This window comes from Homalodisca vitripennis, chromosome 4, assembly GCF_021130785.1.
Source record: "Homalodisca vitripennis isolate AUS2020 chromosome 4, UT_GWSS_2.1, whole genome shotgun sequence".
Taxonomy (NCBI): domain Eukaryota; kingdom Metazoa; phylum Arthropoda; class Insecta; order Hemiptera; family Cicadellidae; genus Homalodisca; species Homalodisca vitripennis.
In genome coordinates this window covers 40707765-40720730 of record NC_060210.1, presented here as the reverse complement: position 1 = coordinate 40720730, position 12966 = coordinate 40707765, and the positions used below count along the sequence as shown (strand labels likewise).

At 32.3% G+C, this 12966-nt stretch overlaps 1 protein-coding gene across 2 annotated transcripts in view; it reads left to right on the top strand.

Annotated features, from left to right (window-relative positions):
- LOC124359187 (ankyrin-3-like) overlaps positions 1 to 12966 on the top strand; it is a 303715-nt gene that overhangs the window by 261345 nt on the left and 29404 nt on the right. For both annotated transcript variants that reach the window (XM_046811726.1, XM_046811725.1), the window contains exons 5-13: positions 1639 to 1802; positions 1911 to 2066; positions 2736 to 2864; positions 3467 to 3664; positions 4133 to 4222; positions 4779 to 4985; positions 5081 to 5278; positions 6174 to 6320; positions 12692 to 12841. In XM_046811726.1, the coding sequence (XP_046667682.1) occupies positions 1639 to 1802; positions 1911 to 2066; positions 2736 to 2864; positions 3467 to 3664; positions 4133 to 4222; positions 4779 to 4985; positions 5081 to 5278; positions 6174 to 6320; positions 12692 to 12841 (1439 nt within the window). The remainder of the gene's footprint in view (positions 1 to 1638; positions 1803 to 1910; positions 2067 to 2735; positions 2865 to 3466; positions 3665 to 4132; positions 4223 to 4778; positions 4986 to 5080; positions 5279 to 6173; positions 6321 to 12691; positions 12842 to 12966) is intronic.

The following is a 12966-nucleotide window of genomic DNA, read 5'->3' as shown; positions in this document are numbered from 1 at the left end:
GCAATTCGGTTCACAGTAAAAAAAATTCGGACCAATAATGCTTCAATGACTGCACTACCTTTTGAGCCGGTTCAATACCTATATCTCCCCGGCTCATGTGTGTTTTATATAGTGTGTGTGTGGTTTATTGGCTGCAGTGGCGACTGACCTTTTGAAGGCGTTTGGCCTTTCCGGAGAGTGGCAAAGACTCCGAGCCGTGGTGTACAAGTTAGGAGTAGCTCCAGTTTAATATATTAGTTTAATTAAGTGTTTTGTTTATTTTGCTGAGCTGATTTCCTTCTGACATGTGCGGCTAAGTTTACGGCCCCTCACTGATGAGGTCCAAGGGATGAATTGTTTCCTCCTGTCATCTCATCCATCATGCGTGGTCGCAGAGAACGTTCGCTTTTGCGCTCTACTGAAGGACGGCCACCATGATGGACATTTCTACCCAGTCAACATCTGTGATACCCTGTGATATTGTTATTGTTGCCATTTATATAGTTTATATTTTGTTTATTTAATTTTAAGTTAGTTTTAGATATTATTTAGTTATTTCTTGGATTTCATTAGGAGCCCGCCCTTAGCCGAAGGATACCGGGTGAAATTGGCAATTTCTTGTTTCAAATTATGGCGTTTCTAATTTTTGTATGCAGGTGCACCTGACAAGGATTGTTTGAGGTATCTACTACTGCAGGCACCTTTTATTTTTTTTTATTTTTTTTTATTTATAGTATAATATACATATTTATTTATATTGACTGGATAGGCTTATGTGTGTCTTAGTAAATGAACCTGAGTATACTGACCACGGTGTTCTTTTTTTTTTTACCTAGTTTAGTCTTGATCCGGCATCCCGTTCGCCACCATGGGCGCGCGCTTCCCTGATGGTTTGCTGTGGGTGTGCGAGCGGCGATGTACGGTTTCACTTTGTCATAAAAATTTTTCTTGAAATAAAATGTAACTAATGTTTATTATAATTTCTTTTTATTAACTCTCTTTATATAACACCATATTTTGATTGATTACTTGATATGTAATCAGAGTGCAGATTTCTTTTAAATATTTTCCTCGAATCTCAGTTAAAAAAAATTATTACTAGGGTTTTTCCAAGGCAGCAAAATTCGAGTTGTGGAACAAGACATTAAGCTATAAATGCTTGGAGATTTCCAATCTTACCACATGTGGAAGTCGAGTAAATTCTACATGTGCCAGCACTTTTAGTTGATTTTTATGTAAGATCTCTTTTTATTGTATTTGGTGCAAAACTTTAACAGCTTTCCACTTTGAATGTGACTTTACATCACTAGTTGCTTTCATCATAATGTCTTCTCCCTAATAGATAGTTCTATCTGATTTAGCCTAGAAGCAATGATATTGCATTCAATGCTAAGAAGTTAACTCCTATTGGATGTGTAAATAATGCTTTACTTCAAATTGTTTAATATTGGTTTTTAGTGATTGTGGTTCGTACCTAGGATATCATGTGCTAAACAACTTATAATTTTCCTAGTCCTAGAAGCACAGTGAGCAAGTTACAGTTTCAATTTATGTAATTGATAGTACAGATTACCACTACTTAATTGATTATTTTACTACTCAATCGATTGGAATCAATTATCGTATATAGTGTTATTAACCTTTGCAACATATCCACAGCTGGTCAGGAGGAGGTAGTGAGACTGTTAGTGGAGCATGGAGCTTCCGTCAATGTCCAAAGTCAGAATGGCTTCACACCCCTGTACATGGCAGCGCAGGAGAACCATGATAATGTGGTCAAGTACTTACTCGCCAATGGTGCTAATCAGAGTCTGGCTACGGAGGTAAGTGTAATGTTCACGAGGTGATATGTTGCTTAAAATAGGTCAGTAGTCAATAATATTGTCAAATTGACCTGTTATGTCTGATTGTTATCGTTTATGGTGTACCAGGATGGGTTCACTCCCTTGGCAGTGGCCATGCAGCAAGGTCACGACAAGGTTGTGGCTGTGCTCCTGGAGAACGACACCAGGGGCAAAGTTCGACTGCCGGCTCTGCACATCGCAGCCAAGAAAGATGACTGCAAAGCTGCTGCCTTACTCCTACAGGTAATCAATACCTGATTAGTTTAAATTTTGTATTAAATATATTACTACCTATCCTTGGGCCACTCAACCTCTTGTCATTGTACTAGATTAGGCTCACACATAAAACTACATCTAGGATAGTATAGCATTAGTATAGTATAAGGGGAATCAGGGGGCTCAAGGCACCCCCCAAAATTTTGAAAAATTTTTATTAATATAGCACTAGTAGTGCGTTTTAAGAGGTCTTAAAGCCCAATAATTTCTCAGGAGAAGATTCCCGAGCCCCTGGTTTTTAAAGATATTTAAGACCTCTAAACCACACAGTATATCTGCACCCTCCAAAATAATTTTCTATATATGCCACTGTAGTATAGTAATGGGTGTTTGTTGGTCAAAAGACTGGCCAGTACAATAATATGAGGTAGGGATGGAGGAAGGTAAGTTAACTTTTTAAACAGGGAATAAGAAGGCCCTGTCACTAGGGAAGGTCAGATGAAATAAAGGTCCTTGATAATACTCTCCATATGAGGTAATAATGAGATTTATTAAATGAAATTAAAAACTTTATAATAATATTAATGTTATAATTTATCTTTGTGTACGGTACTTAATATGTGTGTGTAACCATATATTTTACTTTCTCTATGTGATGAAAAATCTCCAATAAACAAAATTTGATGTATATTTCAGAATGAACATAATCCTGACGTAACGTCCAAGAGTGGGTTCACCCCTCTACACATCGCCTCCCACTACGGCAATGAGGGCATTGCCAACCTGCTGCTCAACAAGGGCGCAGATGTCAACTACTCAGCTAAAGTGAGAGTTTACATCCATTCCTAATAGTAGATTTCTTTATTTAATAATTAAGTATAAGTTATCACCTTAACAGTCATACATGATAAACGAGTGTGCATATTTAATTACGTTTTTATTGTATTATTACAATTTTTATTAACATTATCTTTGCCTTTTGTCTCTTATTAACTTTTAGTCAAAACCACAACAGTAAAATGTCATAAAATATTGTAGTCGAATGTACTTGATTTTGGTAAGTACAGGAGGGATTTGAGTTGACTATTGGAGTATTCTCTTTGCATACAAGTTGTACAATTAAAATTATACTTACCAATTTATAAACAAAAACCAACATTTATTTTTTACCCTATACAAAATAAATATAAATAATGTATAATTTTTATACCAAAATCCATTATTTTTCTATCAGTTTTCGGGCTTACTCATCCTTCTTTGACACTTTGTAGCTGATACATATATTTTTCCCCAACATTTCTTCACTCTTCCTTCATGTGTGTTCAAATTATCTTAGTCTCCTTTTGTGTGTACTGTTTATATAGGTGAAGCTTTGCTATTACTGTTTTATTGATACGATTTTCTTGATCGGATTGTGATGTTTGTAGCACAACATCACACCTCTCCATGTGGCAGCCAAGTGGGGCAAGAGCAACATGGTGTCCTTGTTACTGGAGAAGGGGGCTAACATAGAGTCCAAGACGAGGGACGGTTTAACGCCGTTACATTGCGCCGCACGCTCAGGCCATGAGCAGGTGGTGGACATGTTGCTGGAGCGGGGAGCTCCTATCAGCTGCAAGACTAAGGTACCAAACGTAGATATTTAAGTTAGCAGCCTCATAAAGTCTACTTTATTTTGGTGTCCATGCACCAACAATTAGTTGCAACCCCTGAAAACATGACATATGCTGCATAAGTGTTACTTTGTAACTCAATGACAAAACATACATTTTAGAAACAGATAAACATGTAAACATTTCTGTTGCAAAATATTAGTAAAATTAGTCTTGGTCATTTTTACTCATTCAAGTTGAAGAGTTTTACTGAAGCAAGGTGAACGTTGTAACATTTTAGTTACAATTTTAGTGTAATGCATGGTAAGATTATTAATGAAACCAGTGCAGCTATTCCTTTTTTTTACTGTGATGAAGAAAACTTATTCAAATGAGATAGGCAAACGCATAAGATTATGCTCAATAATATGACTGAGTTCAATGATGTATGTTTCAAAATATCATTCTTAAAAGATTAATTTAGAACTGTTTTTGTTACAGAATGGTCTTGCACCACTACATATGTCCTCGCAAGGTGATCATGTGGATGCTGCTCGTATTCTGTTATACCATCGTGCACCTGTAGATGAGGTGAGCATGCATGGTCTACATCAGTTTTATTATTCTACATAAAGGATGGAAAATTTAGACTTTTGGAATCAAATATGTTTTGAATAGGATTTCTTTTCATGGGTGAATAGTTTTTCCAGTAACTGATAATTTGGTAATAGATCACTGGTGTATTACCATTTATTCCATTAACAAAAGTGTTCTCCCATTTCAACTTTTTATATTTAGTCATGATAAAAGTCTGGCATAAAGGAAATAAGATATTATATGAAATAATTATTTTGGAAAGCAATAAACCAAATAAAAAGTTAGTGAGATACGGAGCTGTCACTTTATATACATGGGAAACATTCTTAAACAAAGCTACTAGACCTTTAATGTTAATCTGTTGAACTGGCTGTTTACTATATGTCTGGTAGTGAACTTATTGAACTGTAATTGTTTTCTATGTTTCCGACAGTTCACAACATTATAAAGTTCAGCTAACATATGTCACAGGTTTGTATAAAACTAGTTCTATGCAAAAGTATTGAACATGATGTAGTTTCATTTTGAGTACTATAATTGTATATGTCAGGTGACGGTTGACTACCTGACAGCACTACACGTTGCCGCTCACTGCGGACACGCCCGAGTAGCCAAGCTGTTGCTGGACCGAAAGGCTGACCCAAATGCGAGGGCTCTCAACGGTTTCACCCCCCTCCACATTGCGTGCAAGAAGAACCGCATCAAAGTGGTCGAACTTCTGCTCAAACATGGTGCTTCAATAGAGGCCACTACCGAGGTACACTTTCAGAGAATATGTGTGTACAGTACTGTATGTAATTAGTAGTTGTATTGAGAAAGGATTTCCTTGAGTCATAACGATCGATGTTGTAGTCTGGCCTGACACCCCTGCACGTGGCAAGCTTCATGGGCTGCATGAACATCGTCATCTACCTCCTGCAAAATGAGGCGAATCCCGACGTGCCGACAGTAAGGGGAGAGACTCCTCTACACCTGGCGGCACGAGCTAACCAGACAGACATCATCAGAATTCTGTTGCGGAATGGTGCACAAGTCGACGCAAGAGCCAGAGTATGTAAAGTTAATTATATCCAATCATTTTAACCGTGAAAGTAATTATGAGGACTAATAGTAATCAAATTCAAATGTCTAATACTTCATTATATTTTTATATACAGTTATCTTTAATGAAAAGCCAAGAGTTGTAATAAATAATAATAAACTAAGAAGTAACCCTGTTCATTTCATGGACCAACCAAGCTCGCTGTCCTTGCTTGTTTTCCTGCCCTCATCTCTGTACAGTATATTTCCTAAAAGCTTGTAGGCAGTAGTAGTATCATAAACATCTGCGACAAGAAAAGTTCTATTTAAGGTATTAATTTCAATTCTAGATATGTGGTAAATCCAAAATAATTTGAAGTTGTTTTATGTGTAACAAACAAAGAACAATCTATTTATAGGATTTGAATGAGTGATCTACTACAGGTGTCAAAAGACCTTAAAAAAAATCATAAGGCAAGCACAAAAAGTTGACAAATTTTTAACCTGTATATACACTTTATCATTCTGACCAATCTGGATATACAGACTATACATACTTGGTATTCTTTTGCACACAACTTTTTAATGTTGCTAGTTAGACTTGACAAGTTTATCACTATACTCTTATTAGTTATTAATGTTTGTGCTTTCTTATGGCAGTTTTTTACACCTGAACAAGAAGATGGACTCTAATCTTTGAAACGTACTATTGTACTGTTGGTAAATGTCTGATATCCTATTATCCATTGTCAATAATAAACTTTAAACTAAGATTTGCTAAATTCTTGTTTAACTTTCATTTCAAGTTTCTATCGAATTCGACAGTTGGAAATTGCTCAAACAATAGCTACTGTATCATATACCAATTATAGTCCATAACAGTAGCAAAACTATCAAAGTAAAATGATGTGTAATCTGCTTACAGGAGCAGCAGACACCACTGCACATCGCGGCAAGATTGGGCAACGTCGACATTGTGATGCTGCTATTGCAGCATGGCGCAGCAGTAGACTGTACCACCAAGGACCTCTATTCGGCATTACACATCGCTGCCAAGGAGGGCCAGGACGAGGTAACGTACCTAGTGCAACGCAGGCTCATGGACCATGTTGACACATTATATCTTGTCAATCGTTTCTGGGCTAAACGTACTGAGTATTTTATATAGAAATGCCTCACTATGTCTGTGATTCAACATACATTCTTGAGTGATTTTAATTGTGGTATACATTGTGATAGATTCATGGTTAGGTCTACAAATTGGTTTTGTTATGTTTATATTCTTTTGAGGCTTACCATAATTTTTGAGGATGAAAAGTGTAATTTTATTTTACACTGATACAATTATTTTGTCATTGATTATTATTTCTTAAAACTTTGAAGTTTATTAAGATTTTATGGTTTACTTCAATTAACAATTAATGTTATTATGAGCACTTTGTAATTGTTCTATTATTTACCTTAAATTGGTTGTGCTACAGCAACATACACAATTTATATTTAAATGATCATTTTCAGTTTCATTTCCAACTGCTAATAATAAACTGTTTTTGATTATTAGTTTAGTTTGGATAGAAGGAACTGTGGGATTAGTTTTGCCAGTTACTTGTGTGGTTATGTGGAAAACATAGCCCTCACTTAGTACAGTAGCATAAAAAAATATAATTCTCAGATAAAGTATAATCTAAAAATTCAGTTATGCATATGAAATTCATAGACTGACTACCAAAATAAAAATAAAACATGTAGAGTGTCATCTGAGTAATATAATTAAACAGTTATAAAAAGTAGCACTTAGTGAAAAAGAGTTAAAAAAATTATATTACAAAACCTAACACTTTATTGAATTTATAGCAAAACCTATTGATTTTACTGTTAGAATTATACCAATACACAAATTTTTATAAACTAATATATATTTTAATTTTGGTTGAACTCCATGAACGTTCCATCTTTAATGAAACTGCCTATTTTTTATTGAGTATATATCCATGTAAATAGTATTTCCTTACCCTTGTAAATATGTTACGATAATCCAAAGAATAATATTTTATGGTTGTGGGTACAGAATAACGTACAAGTTAAATTCATGTAAAATAAACATTTTAAAATGTAGTTTTTAATTAAATGATCTTTATATACAATATTTATTATCTACTTTAATTAATTACTAATATCAGATATATGTACGTATTTTAGGAAATTTCTTAGATATTTAAAAAGTTGCTGAATAATTGTGAATTTGAAAATATTATTGTTGAAACAATAATTTTTAGTTTCATGTTAAAAACTAACATTTTTTGTAAATAATAATTTTATTTTTTAATAAATTATCATTAATTAATTTTATTAGTTAATTCGTATATTTTACAGTATTTTTACTTGATTGTTCATTTAAAGTACTGTTTATTATTCTTTCATTTTTAACAATTCAAATCATACAATAATTGTATTCATAAGTATAAAATGTGTAATTTATATCAATATTTTCGTTTTTCTTAAAATATTAACTTATTAAAAACCAGTTGATTCCTTGAAAAATGTATTGGGGTATCAAGTCTGGATGGTAATGAGAATAATATTACCTTTTATTTTCTTTACTGAAAGGGTATTTGTTTTATATACTTTCTTATAACTATCTGAAAATGTTTGATGTATTTTAGAAGTGTAATAATTTCTGATGTTAATGAAAAATTGCTTCCACTCTAAAAATAATTGTAATATGATCATCCTGTTTCTTAATAACAAAAGATGTGTTGGTTTGTTACTATATTTTGGCTAATAAATTTTTCTTTTTTTTAGTTTTTAATAGTTTCTTTATCCTTGTTTTGGAAATAGCAGCTTACTCTTTTATAAAAATTATCTAGAGAAAATACATTAAAAGCTTATAAATTCATATCCAATTAAAATCTAACAGCTTTAGAAACAGTTACCCCAAATATCAAGTTAATCTGCCCAAGGACAAACAAAATAAATCTTATGTTTACATTGACATTTCTGTTCTTAAAGTACATAATTGGTAATGTTTAACTTTTGTATGCAAAATTTATTTGGATATAATTTGATCAAAATTATTTTTGCTCACTAATGAATTAAAATATCCACAACATACATTGGTTTATGCTCATAAAACAAAACTTAAAAACATTTAATGTATGTATGCATTTTAATTTCGTATTATAATCTTATGTTGTAAACTTCAAACGTTTTAAAAGATTAAATATATTTTTAAGCTGTCCTTCTGAATTTTTACTCTTGACGCTAAATTAAATTTTAAAATGCATGTCAATGTTTATTTAAGTACTGGAAACTCAATACTGTGAGCTGTAATTTTATATTGCATTTGCAGGCAAATTTCAGTCTGTAAAATTATTTCTTTGGATGTTATTACTATTATTAACATCCATAGCTTTTTGTATATTACTGTGCAATAAAGAAGCTTGATAACATTTACAATGATTTGGCAGATTTTTGGGCAATTGGAGATATAAATCAATTTGTGAAATAGTTTTAAAAAAAAACAGTGTTTAAAGAATGTGAGCGTGAGACTACCCCTACCATGCCATGGTGTAAGGCTCAGGAGGGAGTCAGCTGACAACGGTTGTTGTGAGGTAAGGGCAGCTGACTCCCGAGTGAAAACCTAACCTCTACTAATCTGTTTCTTTCATAGCTTTAGTTTGTGGATGAAGTGTTATTCGTTGTTACCCATAGGGTTTTTAGTTGAGATGTGTGAGATGAGCGAACTTTTTAGTCAAGTAATCTATCAACTATTTGTTAAAAATATTGTTTTCATTACGCTGGATAAACAGAAAAAATATAGTAAAAAGGTAACAGTAAGGAGAGGAAAGGAATTATAGAAAGGAACTGCAGCCCACATTACAGATGCCTTTTAAATACCATTACCACATGTGAGATGAGTCGACAAACCCCTCAAAGCTCTTGTATCTCTCCTATTGTATCTAGAAAATTTAATTTATCTCTGTCAGAGAACCTTTGTGATAAATTTCCTAAGTATAGACTAAGCATAGACGTGAGACAGAATCTCCACACCAAGTGGTTGATCATGCACATTGCAAAGACAGTGTGATTAGTTCAAATATAGTTCTTTGAGTACTCATCGCATGACTCACATTGCCAATGGTACACAAGTCATATCTTTTGCAGATAATAGAGGGTTTCTCATCAGTGTTTAAAACAACTGCTACTGCGTCAGACTCCAATGTGATTAAATTAATTGTTTTGCATATACTCAATGCACTTCTATGCATTAACTAACAAAGAGCTATGAGAAGATGACGAAATATATGCCACAAACTGCTGGGGTAGAAACAGAATATTCAGTTCTGTAAATGCAGCATAAATAGAAGAGGTGAAATGAACAGATGATCATTTCTCTTAGTGAAATCCAAACTGAGAGCATGGCCCGAACCATTATATAAAAATTATAGCACCATTAACAAACCTGCTCTGGGTGGTTTAATATTATGTTTGTTACTTTAACCTGGGTGACGTAGCAGAGTCCAGAGTGACGCATCTCAATCAGGCCTGCGTTTGTGTCAAGATATTTACTCAATGAGGGCGTATGGTGCTATGAAGAGGATGGCTAACAGTTGTAGCTCTCCTCCCTGCCTCTAAAATGAGAATGTCAATGTATTTTTAATACTTGGCATCTCGATGTAGCAGTGTAGTTCTAGAAACAAGGGACAGTTTTTATGGTAATTATGGCCCAATATGATATGTATAAATAATGCATTACAGTTTTATGGAATTTTATTAAAACTTTCCTTTTGAATTCAGACCTATTTCCAAACCCTGAGCTTATGAAAGATAGGAGTGAAAACCAGAAAAAGGTATTTTATGAAAATGTTGTTATCATTTTTTGTACTAATTATATAATTATGTTTTAGTGGTTCCAAATTGTTTATTGTTACTGATATTGTTAGTTTTTTATTTTGTTATTTTTTAATACAATAGCTGTAATAAATCTTTTATTTACCATGTAACCTTTAGTATGTTTATCTGAAAGGGTCAAAATAAGTAACATTATATGCATTTAAACAATTAATAATAACTATTGTACTTGAAAATGTTTAAAAAGTATTAGATTGTAATCTTTTAGACATCTGTATTATATATGTTATTTGTCTTGTAAGTAAAATTTTGTTTGTAATTTAAAATTTAACATGAATAATATATTTATACTAGAATAGTTAAAAGGATACTCTTATATTTCAATTTTATTTAATGCTACCTTGGCTGTACCTTTGCATGTAACAATGAACCCTCAACATTCTCATATTTGACCTTTAATCTTTGAAATCACTCTCAGGTACAAAGAAAAACTTACCTCTTGCTCAACTTATTTTTTGTATTAAATAGTGGAAAATAATTCAGAACTGGAGTATTATTATTGAATATTTTTTTGAAATATGAGTTTATAAATCATTTTATTATATAAAAACTCAAAAACATCCAGAAATTAATGCAAAAACTTAAAACCTATTGTTGATAATTTTTGCAATATAAGAAGTGTTTTAGGAATTTAAAAAAAAATATGCACAGTAAATTAACAAGTTATTTTACATTAAGTTAGCATTACTTTTCTTTAAAATGCTAAGTATTAATCATTGCTTTTTTGAGGGATTTAGTCTTAGTAAAGTGAATTACATACTGACAGGATTTATCTCAACAGGAATCCAAATTGTTCAATTAATTTCTATTTTGATAAATTAACGCTTAAATCACAATTATTTATATATTCTGGTTATTACAGAAACAAAAATGTAATGAATGATTAAATGATTATTGAGAACCTAAATATCAAAGAACACAAAATGTCCATCAAGGTTGATTTTATGAATTATTGATTATCATTTATTAAACTACTAAGTAGGTACCAAAAGTATTTGAGAATTTTCTATCTGATAACATTACATTCTGGTCAGTTAGCATTTTAGTATCTAGAAGTTTATAAAACATTATTAAAGTTATTCTTAAAATCGTCTGTCTGTCTATGACTCTTTGTAGAAAACATTTTAGACTTGAAACTTAGTACATAGGAACCTCTTGGTTTAATAGGATGGAAGAACCCTGCTGATTCTTGGTTCAAAGGACAGTAAAGTTGTAGTCATCCGGGAAAAGTTATAGTCAGTTTGGTAAAGACTTACATTACACTTTGTTGGCCCCTTTGATTTTCTCTTGTATTGATTTATTTTAACTATATATTATAATAGTGACACAATAGTCATTATTATTACTTTATAAAGTAGTGAAAAACATATGCATCTTTTTAATACCAAAATTTAACTAAACACATTGACTGTGGCGGACAGTCCAGCTGTTCTAAAGTTGGCACATGACAGGTGTCACAGTGAAGGTGTTAACTGTTAAGAATCATCCAAATTAGTTTTGTTTGTATTGTGTTATACATTTATTACTAACAGCATGTTCGCTTTGAACTTTATTACTATATTTCCCCGATAATATAATTGTATATTTTTCTAAGTAAAAATCTTTGGGTATGCAAACACAATTTTACATACAAATACAAGAATAGTTTGTTAGTATAAAATTATAAATATAATCAGTAATTTGCTTTGATGTGTTATGACATTTATCATGGTGTGATATTGTGAAAATAATTATTGAAATCTAAAAAGACTGCATTCAACCTATTTGGTCTAAGAATCTTTTCATAAATACAAGTATTTTCAAGAATCCCAGTGATTGCTTTTGAAATACCTGACCGAGTCCTAGCCTTATTTATATAAAATGTCAATATTGAATAAAATATTGGATACCATTTTGTTTATTAATGAAAACAATTATAATTTTAAATAGTTCTTAATTTGATCTATTAGATGGATTGAACAGATTTCCTTGTCTTGCAAAAAATTATTAGAAAGAATGTTATTAAAACAAAAACCTTTTTTAATTATTGGCTTTACAATGGTTGACATTTGGCTTACAATATTTCACGTAAAAAATTACATTTTTTATTTGTCCATTTTAAAATTGTATTCACTAATATGTACAAAAAACTGAGATAAAGATGAAACAACAAAAACAACTGTTTTTTTCTTTTTATTTCGCAGATCAATTATAGCTATGTATGTATTGTTCAGATTATTTACTGTGTTTGTAAATATACAGCCTTGTCCTTTGTTTGATGTGAGCCAAGATGTAACTTTCTGTTTTTAACTATGCAAAATGGGTACAGTCAATTTTTTTCACCATTCTTGGAGTTTTGATTATTTTGTAGGTTAATTTGTATTTTGAAAGTTGACACCTTTATTAAAGGGCAAGAAATGGAAAAAATCTGGATTTTGAGACAAATTTGAATTATTTCACAAATTTTGTATAATTTTGAAAGCACACTAATTCAGGATACACAAAGCATGTGTATTGTAGTGCACTATGTATGAGTCCATTGCTTATGTGCAGGTGGCTGCAGTGCTGCTGGAGAACGGAGCATCCCCTACAGCCACCACCAAGAAGGGCTTCACTCCTCTACACCTAGCAGCCAAGTATGGCAACATGAAGGTGGCCAGACTGCTTCTGCAGAGAGATGCTCCAGTCGATGCTCAGGGAAAGGTAGTCTATTCAATCAGTTTGGAACACTGTGTACTTGAGAAAGTATATTCAGTCATTAAAATCTAAGTACATTCCTTACTTTCCTAATGGACAGAAAGTTACAACCTAGTGAACATATCTATCAG